The sequence below is a fragment of the Diplotaxodon limnothrissa genome, linkage group LG15, assembly GCF_057381915.1.
Source record: "Diplotaxodon limnothrissa isolate DT_005_m linkage group LG15, D_limnothrissa_male_GT1.1, whole genome shotgun sequence".
Taxonomy (NCBI): Eukaryota; Metazoa; Chordata; class Actinopteri; order Cichliformes; family Cichlidae; genus Diplotaxodon; species Diplotaxodon limnothrissa.
The window spans coordinates 27,181,313-27,200,422 of record NC_140610.1 but is presented as its reverse complement, the minus strand read 5'-3'; the positions used below and the strand labels follow the sequence as shown (position 1 = coordinate 27,200,422).

General features: G+C 41.5%; 2 protein-coding genes across 2 annotated transcripts; both read right to left on the bottom strand.

Moving 5' to 3' along the window:
- Positions 1–663: 663 nt before the first annotated feature.
- LOC146617670 (NACHT, LRR and PYD domains-containing protein 3-like) lies at positions 664–9,591 on the bottom strand. The gene is made up of 14 exons (XM_085372652.1): positions 9,509–9,591; positions 9,316–9,432; positions 8,984–9,097; positions 8,600–8,716; positions 8,194–8,304; positions 6,770–6,886; positions 6,266–6,314; positions 5,955–6,168; positions 3,086–4,880; positions 2,535–2,702; positions 2,122–2,295; positions 1,819–1,992; positions 1,411–1,457; positions 664–1,305 (listed from the first exon to the last, which is right to left on the bottom strand). Exons 1-14 carry the CDS (start codon positions 9,589–9,591, stop codon positions 743–745), a joined length of 3,843 nt encoding a protein of 1,280 aa, XP_085228778.1. The 3' UTR covers positions 664–742.
- A 3,215-nt stretch (positions 9,592–12,806) lies between these two features.
- On the bottom strand, positions 12,807–14,178 carry LOC146617669 (stonustoxin subunit beta-like). The gene is made up of 2 exons (XM_085373505.1): positions 14,141–14,178; positions 12,807–13,371 (listed from the first exon to the last, which is right to left on the bottom strand). The coding sequence occupies exons 1-2, from the start codon at positions 14,176–14,178 to the stop codon at positions 12,807–12,809; spliced, it is 603 nt and encodes a 200-aa protein (XP_085229631.1).
- Positions 14,179–19,110: the final 4,932 nt, after the last annotated feature.

Here is a 19,110-nt window from a genome sequence, read left to right as displayed (position 1 = left end):
TCTTTTTTCCTTTTTGTCCTGAAGTGGTACGCACTTTCAAATGCAACCTGTGTTCATTTTAAAACTTTTAGCCAAGTTTAAATGGATAATAACCTTTGACAGAAGAAGAAATATTTTCAAGGGTAAGGACTACTAAGAAAATGAACTTGATGAACGTAAGGAAATGCATTGTCTTTACATGTATGCAGTTGCCATTGACTGGTTTTAGGATTTAAGGGTAGGGGAAGGGTTTGGTTCACATCTACCCTTTTTTATGTAATCTTGACCTACACCCTAATAAGATCTGCTAAAGGAAGAACTATAAATGCATTTAAGAGACTTCATTTGAAAGATAATATTTTCTAGTACTGAAAACATGGCAAAAATGCAATCTTATTCTAATCCTAGTAGGACAAACAATGGATGTATGGAAGCAGATTATTATGTTCTTTAGAATCAGTTGCCATATTCTATACTTTAAGTTAGGAGTTGAAAAACTGCCATTAAAGTTTGATAATCCATGTAGTATGTTTTACTGCATTCTAGAAGGCAGTTGGCCAAAAAGAGCAGTAATCCTCAGAGCCAAACTAGCAATATATAAAAACTTTCAGATCACATCTCTTACTGTATATTAAAGCAGAAAGGAAATGTAATGTGTTGTTTGCTTATCCAGAAATCTTGCTAGAACTTGTTCTGAAATGCCATATCATATTTTCATTGTGGATGTTACTCAGATGCAGACTGATGTATGCAATTATTTGTCCTATACTGAACACAGAGACACAGAGGAGTCAATTGACAGCATCAAAGACTCAACGCCCAACCCAAACACAAAACCGAACCCAGCATACAGAGGTTCAGTGAATGTGGTTTCGAAGGTGTGGATTTGGATCATTTTGTCAGAGGAGACTCTGTAGAAGGACAGACTGCCAGCAGGATAATCCACATACACTGCTACTCTGTTAGAGACCGAAGAGGGAGGGACTGATCTGATTTTGTTATCATGGCAGACGGAGAAGCCACCATCAGAGCATCGCAGACACCACGACTGATCATTCATTCCAAACTTGCAGTCTTCACTGTTTCCTTTCCGTTTTATTCCTCTGTAACTTACGGCTATGTCAACTTCTCCTCTCCACTCCACCTCCCAGTAACAGCGACCAGTCAGACGATTACTGCACAAGAGCTGCTCCCTACGGTCAAATCTGTCTGGGTGATTGGGATAAGTCTGCTCCTTCTCTCCTACCAGCATTACTTTTCTGTCGTTTTCAGAAAGTTTCAGCTTTCTGTGTGCTGTGTTTCTGTCCAGTGTAAGTTCACAGGCGTCTGCCAGAAGAAAGAAGACACAGCTTTAAAATAAAGGACATAAAGAATATTCAAATACAAGGTTTCAAAATATCATAAATTCCTATTAACAAAGTACATGCTTACATTTTCTCAGACCGGGTTTTAACCTTTGCTCTCCACAGTTTTCCACCCTGGGGAAAAAAACAACCCAGTTAACTGATATGTTGTCTTTCATTATGAAAAGTGGAAGACATGCTCTAAAATATAAGCTAATGTAGGACTATTAGCAGCCACCAACCAATCAACCACACATGCTCTCAAAACTGAAACTGAAAATGCTAACTTTTTTCCCAGCTTCACTGACAGTGTTAAATCTATAACAGTATTGTAGAGAAGGGCTAAATAGTGTAAATTAGACTTAATACATGTTGTCAAGTTTCACAATGGCTTAAATGCATGCTTGTATTTAAGGCAAAGAGCCTCCATGGCAAGTATTTTTTTTTAATTATTATAGTTTTTTACAAAAATCATCGGTGTCTTCATGAATCATACTTCAGAATGCCCAGTCTCCAGAGTGGATTTTTCAGTCCAGTGGACAGCAGTCCCACTCCTGAATCTCCTGGATGATTGTAACTTAGGTCTAGCTTTCTAAGATGGGAGGGGTTAGATCTCAGAGCTGCAGCCAGAGAAGCACAGCCGTCATATCTGATTAGACAACCTGAGAGGCTGAAATTATTAAAAGAAATTGTATTTAAAACAGTGTTATAGGTAAGTTTAAGACATTGGTCGGGATATACAAAAGAATCTGCAGGACACAGTCTTTAGAAAAAGAGAAGTAAACATCTGATTTCTTACCTAAGAGTTTCAAGTTTACAGTGTGGGCTCTCCAGTCCAGCTAACAACCCTCTTACGCCAGAATCCTGCAAGTCATTGTTACTCAGATCCAGCTCTCTCAGGCTACAGGACTCAGAGCAGAGAACTGTGGACAGGGCTTCACTGCTTCTCCACGACAGTTTGCACACAGCCATCCTTTAGAGTTAAGGTTGGAGATGTGTTTTAAACACACTTCATATTCGGTGTTACTGAATTAGCTTTCTGGTTGGACAAATCTAGATCACTGCAAATGTTAATACAAAAACACAAAAATGCCACCACCCTAAATTAATTAAGAAATTATGTCCCAATTCTATTTAATAGAAATTAATTTGACAATTTAAACATTACTGTTGCCAAATTTGAAGTGTAATACTTTGCAATGGATTCCTAACCTGAGAATCTCCAGTTTACAGTGTGCACTCTTCAGTCCCACAGATAGCTGCAGCATTCCTGAATCTTGCAGGTCATTGTTACTCAGGTCCAGCTCTTTCAGACTAGAAAATTGGAGAATTGAGGAAAGATCTTTCCAGGTTCCCCCTGACAGGTGACAACCACCTAGCCTAAGCAGGAAATAGTAATTACAAATGTTTAATGTGTTCAGTTATATTATTATATTATATATATCATGTCAATGCATCCACTTAACTTAACACACTGGTTACTGCTACAACTACACGTTTCTTTTCCAGCTATTTATTAATGAGTATTAATTTATTAATGAGTATATATATATATATATATATATATATATATATATATATATATATATATATATATATATATATATATATAGTACTATGCTATTCTTAGTTAGTTCTTAGTTAGCGTATTGTCTGTCTTGTCTTAATGTTGGTTTATGTTGGTTTATAATGGAGCACTGTAACAAAAAAATAATTTCCCCCAGGGATCAATAAAGTATTCTGATTCTGATTCATCCACTTACAGAGCTCTGTTGGAGGCTTTGACCACTGGGAGTAGCCTTAGAAGAGCTTCTTCTGAAGCAGAGTATTTCTTCAAGTCAAATATGTCCAGATCTTCATCTGATGACAGTAAGATGAAGACCAGAGCTGACCACTGAGCAGAAGACAATTTATCTGTAGAGAGACTTCCTGAACTCAGGAACTGTTGAATCTCCTCCACTAGAGAACAATCATTCAGTTCATTCAGACAGTGGAACAGATTGATGTTTTGCTCAGTAGCCTCATTTTCGCTGATCTTTTTCTTTATATACTTGGCTGTTTTCTGATTGCACTCTGAACCTACTGTTTTCTGGAGTCCTCTTAAGAGATTCTGACTGTTCAGCAGTGATAGCCCAAGGAGGAAGCGGAGGAACAAGTCCAGGTGTCCATTTGGACTCTGTAAGGCCTTGTCCACAGCAATCTGATGAAGGAGTTTTAGACTACATTTGTTTTTAAAGACCTTAGGCTTCTTAGAAGCAATTTGATCTTCCAGCATGTTGACCCCAGAGTTGCTAAATATAAGATGGACATGAAGAGCAGCCAGAAACTCCTGAACACTCAGATGGATAAAGCAGAACACCTTGTTCTGGTACAGTCCTCTCTCCTCTTTAAAGATCTGTGTGAACACTCCTGAGTACACTGAGGCTGCCCTGATGTCAATGCCACACTCTGTCAGGTCTGATTCATAGAAGATCAGGTTTCCTTTCTGCAGCTGATCAAAAGCCAGTTTTCCCAGACACTCGATCATCTTCCTGCTCTCTGGACTCCAGTGCTGATCTGTTTCAGTTCCCTCGTCATACTTGACCTTCTTCATTTTGGCCTGAACCACCAGGAAGTGAATGTACATCTCAGTCAGGGTCTTGGGCAGCTGTCCTCCCTCTCTGGTTTTCAGCACATCTTCCAGAACTGTAGCAGTGATCCAGCAGAAGACTGGGATGTGGCACATGATGTGGAGGCTTCGTGATTTCTTGATGTGGGAGATAATCCTGTTGGCCTGCTCCTTTTCTTTGAATCTCTTTCTGAAGTACTCCTCCTTCTGTGGGTCAGTGAACCCTCTTACTTCTGTCACCCTGTGAACACACTGGGAAAGAATCTGATTGGCTGCTGCAGGTCTTGTGGTTATCCAGAGGCGAGCAGAAGGAAGCAGCTTTCCCCTGATGAGATTTGTCAGTAGCACATCCACTGAGGTGGACTTTCTAGGGTCAGTGATGATTTTAGTTTTGTGGAAGTCCAGAGGAAGTCGACACTCATCCAGACCATCAAAGATGAAGACAACCTGGAAGTCTTCAAAGCTCCAGATTCCTGCTTCTTTGGTTTCAGTAAAGAAGTGATGAACAAGTTCCACCAAGGTGAACTTTTTCTCTTTCAGCACATTCAGCTCTCTGAAAGTGAATGGAAACATGAACTGGATGTCCTGGTTGGCTTTGTCTTCAGCCCAGTCCAGAGTGAACTTCTGTGTTAGGACTGTTTTCCCAATGCCAGCCACTCCCTTTGTCAGCACTGTTCTGATTGGCTTGTCTTTAACAGGTGAGGCTTTAAAGATGTCTTCTTGTCTGATTGTTGCTTCTGGTCTGTCTGGTTTCCTGGATGCTGTTTCAATCTGTCTGACCTCATGTTCATCACTGGCCTCTGCAGTCCCTCCCTCTGTGACGTAGAGCTCTGTGTAGATCTGATTCAGAAGGGTTGGGTTTCCTGCTTTAGCGATCCCCTCAAACACACACTCGAATTTTGTCTTTAGGCTAGACTTCAGCTTATATTGACACACAGTATTATGAGTTCCTGAATAAAAAACAAAGAGAAATTAAAACCTGTTAAATCTCACGAACACAAAAAGCTCAACACCAAGTAGCTTAAGAAATATGCAGCTACTGAAAATCCCGTAAACACAATGTGTTTAAACAAGTACGTGCACCAGGTTGAAAGGCAGCTTGTCCTTGTAGCACACATATTGTTCTAGTGTGTTTAACACCATTCAAGCCTGCATTTTGAGACACGATCTCAAAATGGGAGTTCATTCCACCTTCACTTCGTAGATACATAACTAGCCAAAGGGACGGCCACAGTTAAACTGTGAGGCTGTGTTTCTGAGTGAGTGGTGAGCATCATTTAATTCAGGGAACTGTTCTGGCTGTTTCCCCCAACAACGGGGTGAGACTGACATAATGACTTTAAGGCCTGTAACTAAAAATCACTAACACAGTCGAGCTGGAGGTGTTAGAGAAGGCGTTTATTACAGCAAAAATGCCTGACAAAACATACCATCACCCATCTTAAATACCAATACTGTGCTGAGAATGTGGCTGGATTTGAAAGTGAAGTTAATACAAAAAGAGGCATCTAAAAAACCAGAGTGTCGATCGTGTATTGGCGACTTTGCGCTGTCACTCTGTCACTTTGGGGCAGAAACTTGAAAAATATGTATATAGTGAGGTAAGTAGTAGAATATTGGACCTGTAAGGCACCCAGTTGACTCCCAGGACCCATGGAGTCACCAAGAATCACCTTCCTTGCTCTTCCACTGGCAACAGAAAAGATCATTTACCATTTTGGGAAACTAAGGCTTCCTAAGGCATCCACAGAAGAAAAGGGTAGTGCTGCTCTCCAGGTTGGATGGTTAAACATTTCAAGGAGAATGAGCGCTTTCCTTGCCTTAGCGACATTATTGACGGACATGTTATAACAGATGCTGACATAACAGCAGAAACAAGTGACCTTCCCAGCAGATGAGGATCATGAGATAACTTTACCACCAAGATAAATGTCAGAATTGTCACCACCACAGGTTCAAAGCCTATGCCCTGTACGAGGCAGTAGGTAAGTGACATCACATCGACATTACTGAAATACTCGTACTGCTCTGGAGATGGTCGGCCAGCTCCTTCTCTTTCATTCTTCTCAAGAAGTAAAGTGTGATTTTCAGAAATGATTCTCTGCTGCTCCTCCTCTCCTCCACATCTTCACCATCCTCTCTCTCACTCTCCAATCCGACTGAGTCATCTGGGCTCAGAATCCTCTGAAATTTTTTCAGCTCATCCTTCACAAAACTGATGATGCTCTTCTCGAGTTTCTGTAACAGAAATATTAATGCATGTAGCCTGAAGGTTGTTCCAACCAGAATACCTATCACTGATGACGATAAGTGCAGTGGGTGAACATTTACACACAGTGAAGATGGAGTCGAGGTCTTTTTGATTCTGCTGGGCATGCTGAACTCTAGAGAGACACATAAAATATTTATGTTTATTTTAGTTATCATGTGAGTTGCTTAAGGATAACAGGTTCAAAATAAAGCTTTTACAGGACTGTGCAGTCCAGTAAAAACGTAAATAACTCCTCCAACCTTCCACCCCCTCACTGTTTGTCTGATAGATAGTGAAAAGTATCCCACATAAAGCCGGCTGTATTTTGTTGAGAGCAGTTTTACTTTTGCTAAAGAGCTGTGAGAATAAAAATCTACATCATAGCTCTTTATTAGCGATGCGTTCGATTTTAGACTAATAGAAAGATAATGCTGATACAAACAGAAAGATATTTCAGTTAGATAACATGCTTTATGAACTAGATTAGTATTAGTTAGTACAAGTATATTAATCCTCCTGCTGTAATGGCTGCACCAATCAAAAATTAAGGTACTTTCTCAGATACATCTGCACACTTTCAGCTCCTACCCCAGATCATCAGGCCTCTGTTCATGTTTAAAGTCAACATGTGGACCCTTGGACCGCTCACTCTGCATGGACACACTGCTGGATACAGAAGAGTGCTGCTGCCATTGTCTGATCTTCCTACAATCACAGGAGGATATTTCAGTTACCCAGCACATGGTGTGAACCACAGTGATAAAATACGAATAATACAAAGCACCATGCTAGAGATAATCATAAATGAATAAAAATAATAAGCCATGTTAAAATCCTTGATTAGACCAGCATGTTTAAAATGCAATGCTAAAACTTAATATACCGTATTGTTCCATATTTTTTGGACTATAAGGCGCACTTAAAATCCTTTAATTTTCTCAAAAATCAATAGTGTGCCTTATAATCTGGTGCCCCTTATGTATGAATTCTGGTTGTGCTTTCTGACCTTGAAACTTTGGTAAGCTACGAAGCCACACCGCTTGTCGATGCTCCGATTATCGGAGCATTACGGCTACTGTAGTCAGGAGCCTTGCGCAGTAATCTGTGTCCAAACTCTGCTTCAGGTTCCAAAGTCAAAAGCACACTGCGCCATCACTGAGAGTTAAAAACTAACTCTCTAAATTCTTTCATCTTTAACAAAATTTGCTGCTTTAAAAGGTGTAACAATAAAGTTTAACATCCAGACATCCATGAAAACAGAATTTATTAAATTTAACGGAGTTAGAAGTTAACAGGAACTTAGCTTGCTAGTTTCCACCTAAACATGATATAGCATGTTCTGACTGAGAGATTTCTGAAAAAAAATTAAACACACAGCTCTCCTATCACTTCAGACAGAAATGAAGACAGAAAACTAAACAGCAGTGACTTTTGTAGGGTTACTGAAGTTGGACTAGCCGGTATAGTATATAATGATGTGCTACGTGATTGCTAGCGACACAGCTATGTTAGCATAACTTAAACAGTGAAGCTGAAGGAAGAATGCTAACTTTTTTCTACTCAATAAAAGTTAACGCGAGCATTCCCGATGGTTAGGGGCAAATGCAAACGCATCGTAGGACGGTGTAAACGGACCAAACTTCAGTGAGGAGAACAACTAAGAGAATCCATCCACAATACAAGGTTAGTCATTAATATACTGCAACAACATGGGAATAGAGCAGCTGCGAGAGAATTCAACATTAATGAATCAAGGGTACAGAAGTGGAGAAAGCAAGAAGAATGAGTTGAGTAAAGTCTGGCTTACTCAACTCTGACTGGACTGTTTTGTTTCCCTTATTGCGTCTTATAATCCAGTGTGCATTATGTATGAAAACAGACCTGTTCATCGACAGTGCGTCTTATAATCCGGGGCGCTTTATGGTCTGATAGATTTATTAGGATATAAAATTGATAGTTAAAATATGTGCAGTACTCTGTATCAGATAACTCATGCACCTTTGAGTCCTTACCCTTGGTCAGACTTCTGTTCATGTTTAAAGTCAACATGTGGACCCTTGGACCGCTCGCTCTGCATGGACACACTGCTAGATACAGGAGAGCGCTGCTGTTGTCTGACCTTCCTACAATCACAGGGGGAGAGATTTCAGTTAGCAAGCACACTGGGTGAACCCAGTGGCAAAAGACACAAAGTGCTGTGATAGTTGCAGCAAGTATAAAGAATCGAATGGGACTGGACATGTTATAAGTGGTGGGAACAAGTTGGCATTTGCAAATGCAATAATAAAACATAACCTATTCAGTCTTCTTACTGATCAATACATTCATCCTGATCTATATGTTGATAAAAACCTGATTCTAAAATATGTGTAATGTCTGTTTCAGATAAGTCCTGAATCGACCCTGTTGCGCTCTTACCTTGCATCATCAGGGCTCTGTTCATGTTTAAAGTCGACATGTGGACCCTTGGACCGATCGCTCTTCATGGACACACTGCTGAATACAGAAGAGTGTGGTCTCTGCTGTAGGATCTTCCTTTAAATATAGGAACGCATTTATGTTAGACACCATCCAATGTGACTTGTCTTAGTACATGACAGTTAGAATGAGTAAGTAAATCCTCCTGCTAAAAAAACATAAAGCCATGAAATGGTTGGAGCGTGCTATAAAGAATTTAAACCGTGTTAAATAAAGTGGATGAAAATGGTATTGCTAAATGCAGTGCTAAAACAGCCATCCATCCATCCATTTTCTGCCCCTCTGAAACTGTAAAAAGCTGCACCTTCAGTTTGCAGTCCTTACCCAAGGTCAGACCTCTGTTCATGTTTAAAGTCGACATGTGGACCCTTGGACCACTCACTCTGCATGGACACGCTGCTGGATACAGGCGAGTGTGGTCTCTGCTGCAGGCTCCTCCTGCAAACACAAGGACTCGTTTATCCTGAATAAGAACTCATTAATAACCTGAAACAGTGATCACATGAAGAAAACTCTGAACGCTTTTGAATTTTTGCTCTTCTAAACTTTTTTCTAAATATTAAGATAATTAAATAAATAATAATCAATATTTCTTTCAACATTGTTAAGAAATCATTTTGTCTAACAAATCTGTTTTAGTTCCTTTGACTTCTTACCTTGGATCAGCAGGGTGATGTCCATCTTTGAAGTTAACATGTTCGCCCTTGGACCAATCGCTCTCCATGGAGACACAACTGGGTACAGGCGAGTCCCGTTTGTGGTGTTTGATCTTCCTATTATATATAATAATTTAACTTGAGTGCTTAACTAGAGATAAGATGATGTGTCATGGGCGGTTGGTCATCTCACCTCTGCAGTTTGGTTCGACTCTCATGTTCCCCGCACTGATCCATAGCAGATCCCAAACCTTCACACAACATCACAGGACACATTTGTTCTGACTGCTGTCAAACAATTACAAAAAGTTTGGATTCGTTTTGATATTCAAAATGTAAACTGGTCTTTGTTAACATAATACCAGTATATCTTGATACCGTAACATAAAACAAACAAAGATAAGAAACACTTTACAGAAAATACCACGTGTTTGATCGTGTTTGTAAAATCAAAATTAGTGCATCTAATAACTGTTTTATTTGATTTCCTTTCATGTTGTTTTATCTTGGCGGTGGGGTTTTAATCACATTGAGCAATAAGGTTATCAGGAACCTTTTTGTGATTTTTATACCTCAGAAAAATAAAACCTTGAACTTTGATTTTGTATGATATGAATTACAGCTGCTGATTGGTGTGATAGCATTCTGTTTGTTGTAAAAACTGTAAATGTCATTACATCAAAGGACATTTATTTATAGGTAAAAAGTTGTGTTGTTTGTTTGTTTCAAATTTCTACATGCCATCTGGTTACTGAAGCTTCCTGTTGTGTCAAGGTCAAATTTGACTTATTAAGGATTATGTAAATGATAGAAACAGAAAAAAAAACAAGTAACAAGTCTCATGTTTTTTTAAATCTGGAGTGAGGTTGATCATAATACTGCCAATAACCCTTTTGATAAGTCCCCCCAGTACTCAAGACCAATTAATGAAACTAATGGCTGGAAACAAAATATCTCTCCATCACAGAGGTGGTTGTAATGTGAAGGTCCCCACTCTGAAAAAAACGTTTTCCAAAAATAATCATAAGGGTTGACATTTGGACGTGTTGTAGAAGACAGTTTGAACTGAAAGCTTTTTAAAACAAATGAAATAGACTGATGGGTTGTGATAGCCCAACATAAACCAGTGAAAAGGTAATTTAGTCATCTGAATATCAGTTCTTGCAGACCAGCCTGAACTTCCATTAGCATAACGATTTTCTAACAGAGAGCATCCTGAGATGGTCACATGAATGAAAATGCATGAACAGACAAAAATGCCCATGAACACACCTCTGCAGCAACATACAACAAAATCCTACAAAGACTTGGAAGCTTTTTGGACATACCTGCTGACAGTGAAGAGGCAGGAAGCAGTTTGCGTTACTGTTTGATGGAAGAAATAATCTGTGTGAAATTAATCTTAATCAACCACTTCTAATGTAAAGCAACTAAAAGCAAGGCTAAACAGGAGCTTGCTGGTCTGCAGATTCAATCTAATCTCCACATTCAGTTCTCCACAGTTTTTATTATTTAAGGTCATACAATAACCACATGCCACTGAACTTTGAACCTGCTCTTGTGGAACATTAACAGACAGTAAGACAAGCTTACAGTGGAACTTAGAATTCTTCTGGGCCTTGTCCAGAAGGCAGGTTTTACACAATCTGAGTATGTTTCTTTGTTTTTCTTACAGGTGCAGCAGTTGTCAATACATTGTGCATTTCTATTTGTATTTTATTATATTTTCTCCACCTTTCCCATGCAAAAGCTGACAGACAGGATGAAAAAAAAAGGACCAGATACATGATCAGAGGAATCGGTACTCAAGATCGGTGGTGCTGTTTATTTCTAACATTACAGCAACATTAGAGTTCTGAAATAATAAACTTGATGTATTTAAAATTGGTTAGTCACTGTATACCCACAGGAAATTGACCATGATCAATTTTCTTATCTATTCAGTTCCCAATGAATCCATCTGTGTAAAACAGACTTAGTGGTGTTAGAGGCAAGCATAAAAACTAGCGTAATCAAGCATAAAAACAGCATTAATCTTGTTAACGACGTTAACGCCATAACTGCATTAATGTGGCAAATCTCTGTTAACAAGTTACCGCGGATCGTCCCATTCATGGGGCTGACCGGCGTCAACACGTTAGCGCGTTGATTAACGCTGACAGCACTAATAAAAACATTAGTGCATTTTCTACATCACCAAAATCGATGTACGCCCCTCTGATCAGAGTTAGCTCTGTGAGCTCTGAGTATGTTCACCCTGAGTTAAATGACCTTGTGGGTAATGAAAAGAGCCAAAGTAGTTATAGTAGGTCAGATACCGTGACTCATCATAAAGAGCAGAGCCTCCACTTTGATTCAGTGGATCAAAGAAGATGAATCCATGTGGGTGTGCACGATGATCAGCTTCAAGACTGCAATCATCATTCCAGAAGATGGGTTGAGCCTGTGTGGGTGTAATTAACACATAATTGCTCCAGAAAACAAAACAAAGGTCCCTTTGTTGCCTAATCTCTGGTTTATCAGCCTGGGCGCTACAGTTCACAGCAGTGATGGCCCGCTTGAAGCCGACACTCTGGCAGGTGTGTCAAAAGAAACCAACACACTGCTTCAGAAGCACTGTGTCGAGACTTGATTCTTTTGGCCAGAGTCACATGATCAATGACGTCTGAAGCTTCATTTAACTGCTTCAGTATCTGAGTCAGTGGTTTATAGGAAAGTGATTAGTCATTCGCAGGACTTGTGGAGTGTTTTGATGGTGAGAAATAGCAAACCACTGATGATTCTAATGAGTGATATGGAGCCAGCGAGGAAGAGAGGAGGTTCTGTCATGTGGGAGTAATTTGAGTTGATTTTGGTCAATCAGGTGGGTTTGCCAGCTTTCTGTTCTTGTTGCTTGCCTTTGTTTTGGGTGTATTTATTTTATCTGAAATTTGAAAAACTTAAAATGTCTTAACAAAACATCTGCTTTTCATAATATACATATCATTAAAGAATTTCATTGTTAAAATAATCTTAAAATGTTATTCTACAAAATGTGCAGCAATTTACTTTGTTTACTCTTTTTCGGTGATAGTTTGTGGGACCCAGGAAGATCATATACCTGCATCCCCACCAACTTGCATTGCAGTTTCTATGCAATGCAACCTTTTCTGTTTCGTGTGAGAGGATTTTCTCTAAGCAGGAGAAATTATCTCCAAGCAAACAAAGAGACTCGGCCATCGCACAGTGGAACAAATTCTCTTCTTAAATAAAAACCAAATAGGATAACCTTAAATGCATCATGTTTTTACTTTACAAGTTCACACCCTGTTAAGGCCATCTTCTCTTTCTAACATGTTTCACTTTTCACCACTTTTACTTCACTCGCTGGTCAGCTTTAGGCTATAAATCCACTTGGTTACATTTCTGAAAAGATGTCCCCTTGTAAACATGGACAGTAAAAAACCTACAAGTGGTGTGTGTCCTGTCTCAGTGATGAGATTAAAGGTACACTAAGAACACAGAGAAAGTAAAGATTCAGATGACCAGAACCCAAATCCAAACCCAACATACAGAGATTCAGTCAATGTGATGTTAAAGGTGTGGAGGTGGATCAGAGTGTCAGAGGAGACTCTGTAGAAGGACAGAGTGCCAGCAGGACAGTCCACATACACTGCTACTCTGTCAGAGACCGAGGATGAAGAGGAGTGGGAGGAGATGAATGTTTCTCTGTTATTGTGCCACACAGAGTAACCACCATCAGAGCAGCTCAGACTCCAGGACTGATCATTTCCTCCAAACCAACACTCATCACTCTTTTTTTTCCTTTGGATTCTTCTGTAACTCACTGCTATATAAACTTCTCCTTCCCACTCCAACTCCCAGTAACAGCGGCCAGTCAGACCATTTCTACACAGCAGCTGAGGCCAGCAGTCAAATCTGTCTGGATGATCAGGATATGGATGGTCCTGTTTCACACGTGTCACCTTCCTGTTGCTGTCAGATAGTCTGAGGTTTCTGTTCACTGTGTTGGTGTCCACTGTGAGTTCACATGAATCTGGTAAGAAAAAGATGGAGCTGCAGTTGATAATCTGACATATTTGATGCTTTATTCTTTCTTTACTTGCTGATATGTTGCTCAGTCATAGAAAGTTTAATGATGATACTTTCTGAATGAATATATACAGGACTGTATATAAAAGATGCCTGTAGCCACTGTGAAGCTGTAGTTTTGAAGGTTTGACATAAACATTTAGTTATCATTTCTGAGACTTACACTTCAGTAGTCCAGGTTTTAGCCACTGCTCTCCACAATGGTCCACTCTGGAGGGAGAAAAACATAATGAGTTTTATCTATAATGTGTACATACTGCTATTCAACATGAAGCACCAATTCCTGATTGATATAGAAACATGCTGAAACACAGCCAGTTTTAAATATATTCTCTTCTCAGCAGTTTCAGTTTCAGTTTTATTTGTCATATGCAAGTTAGCACAGGGTCAACATTGCAATGAAATGTGTATGACGAGCAGCAGTCACTCAGCACCATGATACAGTAGGAGAAAATAAAATAAAATAAAATAATAAAGAAAATAGAAAAATAGTAAGGAGCAAAATATTAGAGACACATGGTAAAAGAGAAAAGATGACTAAATATATATGTATCTATAAATATAAATATATGTACACTAGTGATTAAATAAGAAAATCTTGAAAAGAAATATGACGGGAGGGCAGATGGGATATTGCACAGGAATGAGCAGCAGAAAATTACAGTATTGCACTTTTAAATATAAATATCAATGACAATAAAGTGGAATGACCAGTGCAGATTAAACAGAGTACTTGTGAAGCTGCAGGGTCATGAGACTGCTATGGGTCATGCTTTCATGAAGCTAAAAAAGGGTAAAAGTGTATTCTTAAAAACCTGTGTGTGTTTGTCAGTCCCATTCAGAACTGAAAGCTAAAGAAGCTAACAAGCTAAAGAAGAGCCCAGCCACACCTTGGAGGAAACTCATGTCCACCGTTAGTATCTGCAGTCTCATTCTTTCAGTCGCGACCTGGATCTGGTAGCCATAGGGGTGGATGCAAACACAGATTGGCCGGTAAATTGATACCTTTGCTTTCATGCCCTGCTGTGTCTTCAAAACAGAGCAGAACAGAGTCTCCTCTCCAGTACTCTCGGACAGACCTTCTTAGTGAGGCTGAGTAGTGGGATACCTCTATAATTGGAACACTGCTTTCAGTTCCCCTTCTTAAAGACAGGAACCATCACCTGACCCTGCCAACCCCGATGATCTACCCCAGACAAACAACATTACAGAGACGTGTCAACCATGACAGCCCCACCACATCCAGAACCTTAAGAAACTTAAGGGGAAATCTCATCCACCAAAAATTCCCTGCCACCAAGGACTTATTTAAGACCATTAGTGAACTCAGCCTAGTGATGCCTAAGTTGTCCCCTTTAATTCCTAGACACTGCTTTCTCTAAGGATGGATATTGGAAGAATTGAGGAGGTGCCTAAGGTATTGGATTCACTGGCTGACTATATCCTCAACTGAAGTCAGAAACAACCAATGATGAGAATAACAGCATTATAAGTAACAGCGTTACTTTTTTCAGTAATGAGAAATCTAACTAATTACTATTTTTATCGTTACAAGACCGTTACCGTTACTAACAAGAAAATGCAGTGCGGTCGCATTACTATTTTTCAACAAACAGATGGTTGAAGCTGCCTTCAGCTTACCGCACTTTATATCAGTTGCACCGAAGTAGCTGTCTACGTAAGTAATCTGGGCACTGCCGCTTTAGGTAACTTCTACTTACTCAAAGTTACTAGTAACTTCGAGTAACTAGAAGTTGACTGAAGGTTTGCCAGAAATGCTTGAGAAGAATCTCAGTCTAAAGGTGAGTTTTTGCACAGCTACTGTAAGAATACAGTCTTCTTGGGCTGCAGTACCTGTAAGTTGTCTCAGGAGTCCAGCAGGCTAACTAAGGACTTTTTCAGTTTGATGGCTCTGGTCACTTTTAGTGTCCACCATCTGATTTTGAAATTAATATTATGACACATGCCAACCACCATGAGGCCACAGCTTTATACAGACTCCTCAGCCAAGGAGTTCTATGACATCGTCCTTTTGGACTTAGTATCCCCTGTTTATCTTACGGAAGGCTTTCAAAGCTCTGTCAAAGGTGAGAATTTAAGGTTTTGCAGACCAGGGCCTCAGACATTACCAGTGCACCAATAGGACCATAGAGTTCCCTGATAGGGCATCCTCTAGCACCCACACTGTTGTTCGGTATATAAGCACAAACAACAGTCAGGACTTGTTCCATGACTCCTCTGGGGTCTGCACATTTCTTTACATAGAATCACTTTATATCTTTCCCATAAACAGAAAAAAGGAAAAAGCAAAAAGGCTAAAAAAAAAACCCAAGTTAGATAAACCAACGCCATGTGAACTCTTGTTCATACCTTAGATTGTCCAGTCTCCACTGAGTATTCTTCACTCCCTTAGAAAGCTCCTCCACATGAGAGTCTCCTGGATGATTGTAGCTCAAATCAAGATTTCTCAGATGGGAGGGGTTAGACCTCAAAGCCAAGACCAAAGATTCACCTCCATCTTTTGTGATCAGACAACCCGAGAGACTAAAGTTTTGAAAGAAGAAAAAAGTCCAGGATGAGCATGCATAAATAATAATACTGCAATACTTGCTCTTGGGGACTTTAACAAAGCCAATCTGAGCCATGAGCTTCCGAAATATAAGCAGTATATTAAATGCCCGACCAGAGAGGAGAGGACATTAGACCACTGCTACAGCACGATCAGCGGGGCCTATCGCGCGGTGCCCCGCGCTTCACTCGGACTTTCTGACCACGTCATGATCCACCTAATCCCCGCGTACAGACAGAGGCTGAAGCTCTCCAAACCTGTCGTGAGGACTAAAAAACTGTGGAGCAACGAGGCTGTGGAGGAGCTTCGCACGTGTTTGGAGACCACAGACTGGGACACATTGAAGGCTGCTTCTAACAGCTTGGATGAGTTTACGGACACTGTCACCTCCTATATCCACTTCTGTGAGGACAGCATTGTGCCATCACGCACCAGGGTGAGTTATAACAATGACAAACCCTGGTTTACTCCTAAACTCAAAAAGCTGTGGCTGGAAAAGAGAAAGGCGTTCAGAAGCGGAGACAGGGACTGCTACAGAGAGGCCAAGTACAGGTTCACTAAAGAAGTGGACATTGCTAAACATCAGCACTCTGAGAAGATGCAGCAGCAGATCTCAGAGAATGATTCGGCCTCTGTGTGGAAAGGTTTTAGGAATATCACAAACTACAAGCCTAAAACCCCCCACTCCACTGATGACTTGCTCTTAGCCAACACCCTTAACGACTTTTACTGCCGTTTTGACGAGCCATCGGGCAGCCTTCACACCTCCAACGGCCCCAACAATAGAGGCACTTTGGACACAAATTCCCCCACCTCTCCCCCCTCCATAGAGCCATCACCACCTTCAAACTGTTCACCTACAACACCCCCCTCCTCACCCCACACAAAAGAGGATTTCACACCACCTCCTCCCACCACAACTCTTCATATTCATGAAGCAGATGTGAGGAAGCAGTTTAAGAATTTGAATGCTCGGAAAGCTCCCGGCCCAGACGGCGTGTCTCCTGCCACCCTCAGACACTGTGCAAACGAGCTGGCCCCAGTGTTTTCTGGCATTTTCAACTCCTCACTGCAGGCATGTCATGTGCCTGCCTGCTTCAAGTCCTCTACCATAATCCCTGTCCCCAAGAAACCTAGGATCACTGGACTAAATGACTACAGACCCGTGGCTCTGACATCTGTGGTCATGAAGTCATTTGAGCGCCTAGTTCTCTCCCATCTCAAGACCCTCACGGCCCCCCTCCTGGACCCCCTGCAGTTTGCATATAGAGCCAACAGGTCTGTAGACGACGCCATCAACATGGCCCTACACTTCATCCTGCAGCATCTGGACTCCCCAGGAACCTACGCCAGGATCCTGTTTGTGGACTTCAGCTCTGCCTTCAACACCATCCTTCCAGACCATCTCCGAGGCAAGCTTTCCCAGATGAATGTGCCTGATCCCATCTGTCGGTGGATCACTGACTTCCTGACGGACAGGAAGCAGCATGTGAGGCTGAGAAAGAATGTCTCGGACTCCCGGACCATCAGCACCGGCTCCCCTCAGGGCTGTGTTCTTTCTCCTCTGCTCTTCTCCCTGTACACCAACTGCTGCACCTCCACCCACCAGTCTGTCAAGCTAATCAAGTTTGCAGATGACACCACCGTTATTGGGCTCATCTCGGACGGGGATGAGTCTGCCTACAGGAGGGAGGTTGAACGTCTGGTGTCCTGGTGCAGCCACAACAACCTGGTGCTGAATGCCCAGAAGACAGTGGAGATTATTGTGGACTTCAGGAAGCACACAGCCCCACTCCCCCCCATCATCCTGACTGACACCCCCATCACCTCTGTGGACTCATTCCGCTTCCTGGGTACCACCATCACCCAGGACCTGAAGTGGGAGCCCACCATCACCTCCGTCATCAAGAAGGCCCAGCAGAGGATGTACTTCCTGAGGCAGCTGAAGAAATTCAACCTGCCAACACGGACGATGATGCAGTTCTACACTGCAATCATCGAGTCCATCCTCACCTCCTCCATCACCGTGTGGTACGCTGGAGCCACTATCAGGGACAAACAGAGACTGCAGCGTGTTGTGCGCTCTGCTGAGAAGGTGATTGGCTGCAGACTCCCATCTCTGCAGGACCTGTACACCTCCAGGACATTGCGGCGTGCAACTCGGATCTCAGCTGACCCTTCTCACCCTGGACACAGTCTGTTTGACCTGCTCCCCTCAGGCAGGAGGCTCCGGTCCATCCGCACCAGAACCTCTCGCCATAAGAACAGTTTCTTCCCCTCTGCTGTTGGACACATGAACAATAACCATATGACTGTCCCCGCCACTAACACATGACCCTACGCTGTGTCACTGCATCATTCCATGTTTGGCACTGATCACCACCTGCACGCATATCTTTCTACGTAGCACTCTTAATTCTTATTCTCATGTATATATCTCATGTATATCTCATGCACATATCTTTCTACGTAGCACTTTAATTCTTATTCTACTTTTATTTTTTCATGTCTATTTAAGTGCTATTTATGACACTATGTTTGCACTGAAGCACCGCAGCAATTTCCTAATGTTGTAAACCTGCTCAACATTTGGCAATAAACCCCTTTCTGATTCTGATTCTGATTCTGCAATTTAAAATAACACGTAAATCTCTCTCTCTCTCTCTCCCTCTCTCTCTCTCTCTCACACACACACACACACACACACACACACACACACACACACACACACACGCACACACACACACACACACACACACTGAATCATAACACCTCGCTGTCCTGTTCACTGGTACCATCCTGTTTCAAAGCAGCAACCATCGTTCCCATCCCAAAACAGTCAAATGTCACATGTCTGAACGATTTCAGACCTGTGGCACTCACCCCCATTCCCGCCAAATGCCTGGAGAGACTGGTCATTAAACACATCAGAGCTGCTTTTCCACCATCCCTGGACTCGCACCAGTTTGCATACAGGGAGAACCGGTCAACCGAGGATGCGATCGCCACAGTGCTGCACACATTACTGAAGCACTTGGAACACAGGAACACCTATGCACGGCTCCTCTTTGTAGACTACAGCTCGGCTTTTAATACCATCCGGCCATACAAACTCCGTCCCAAACTCCACCAAC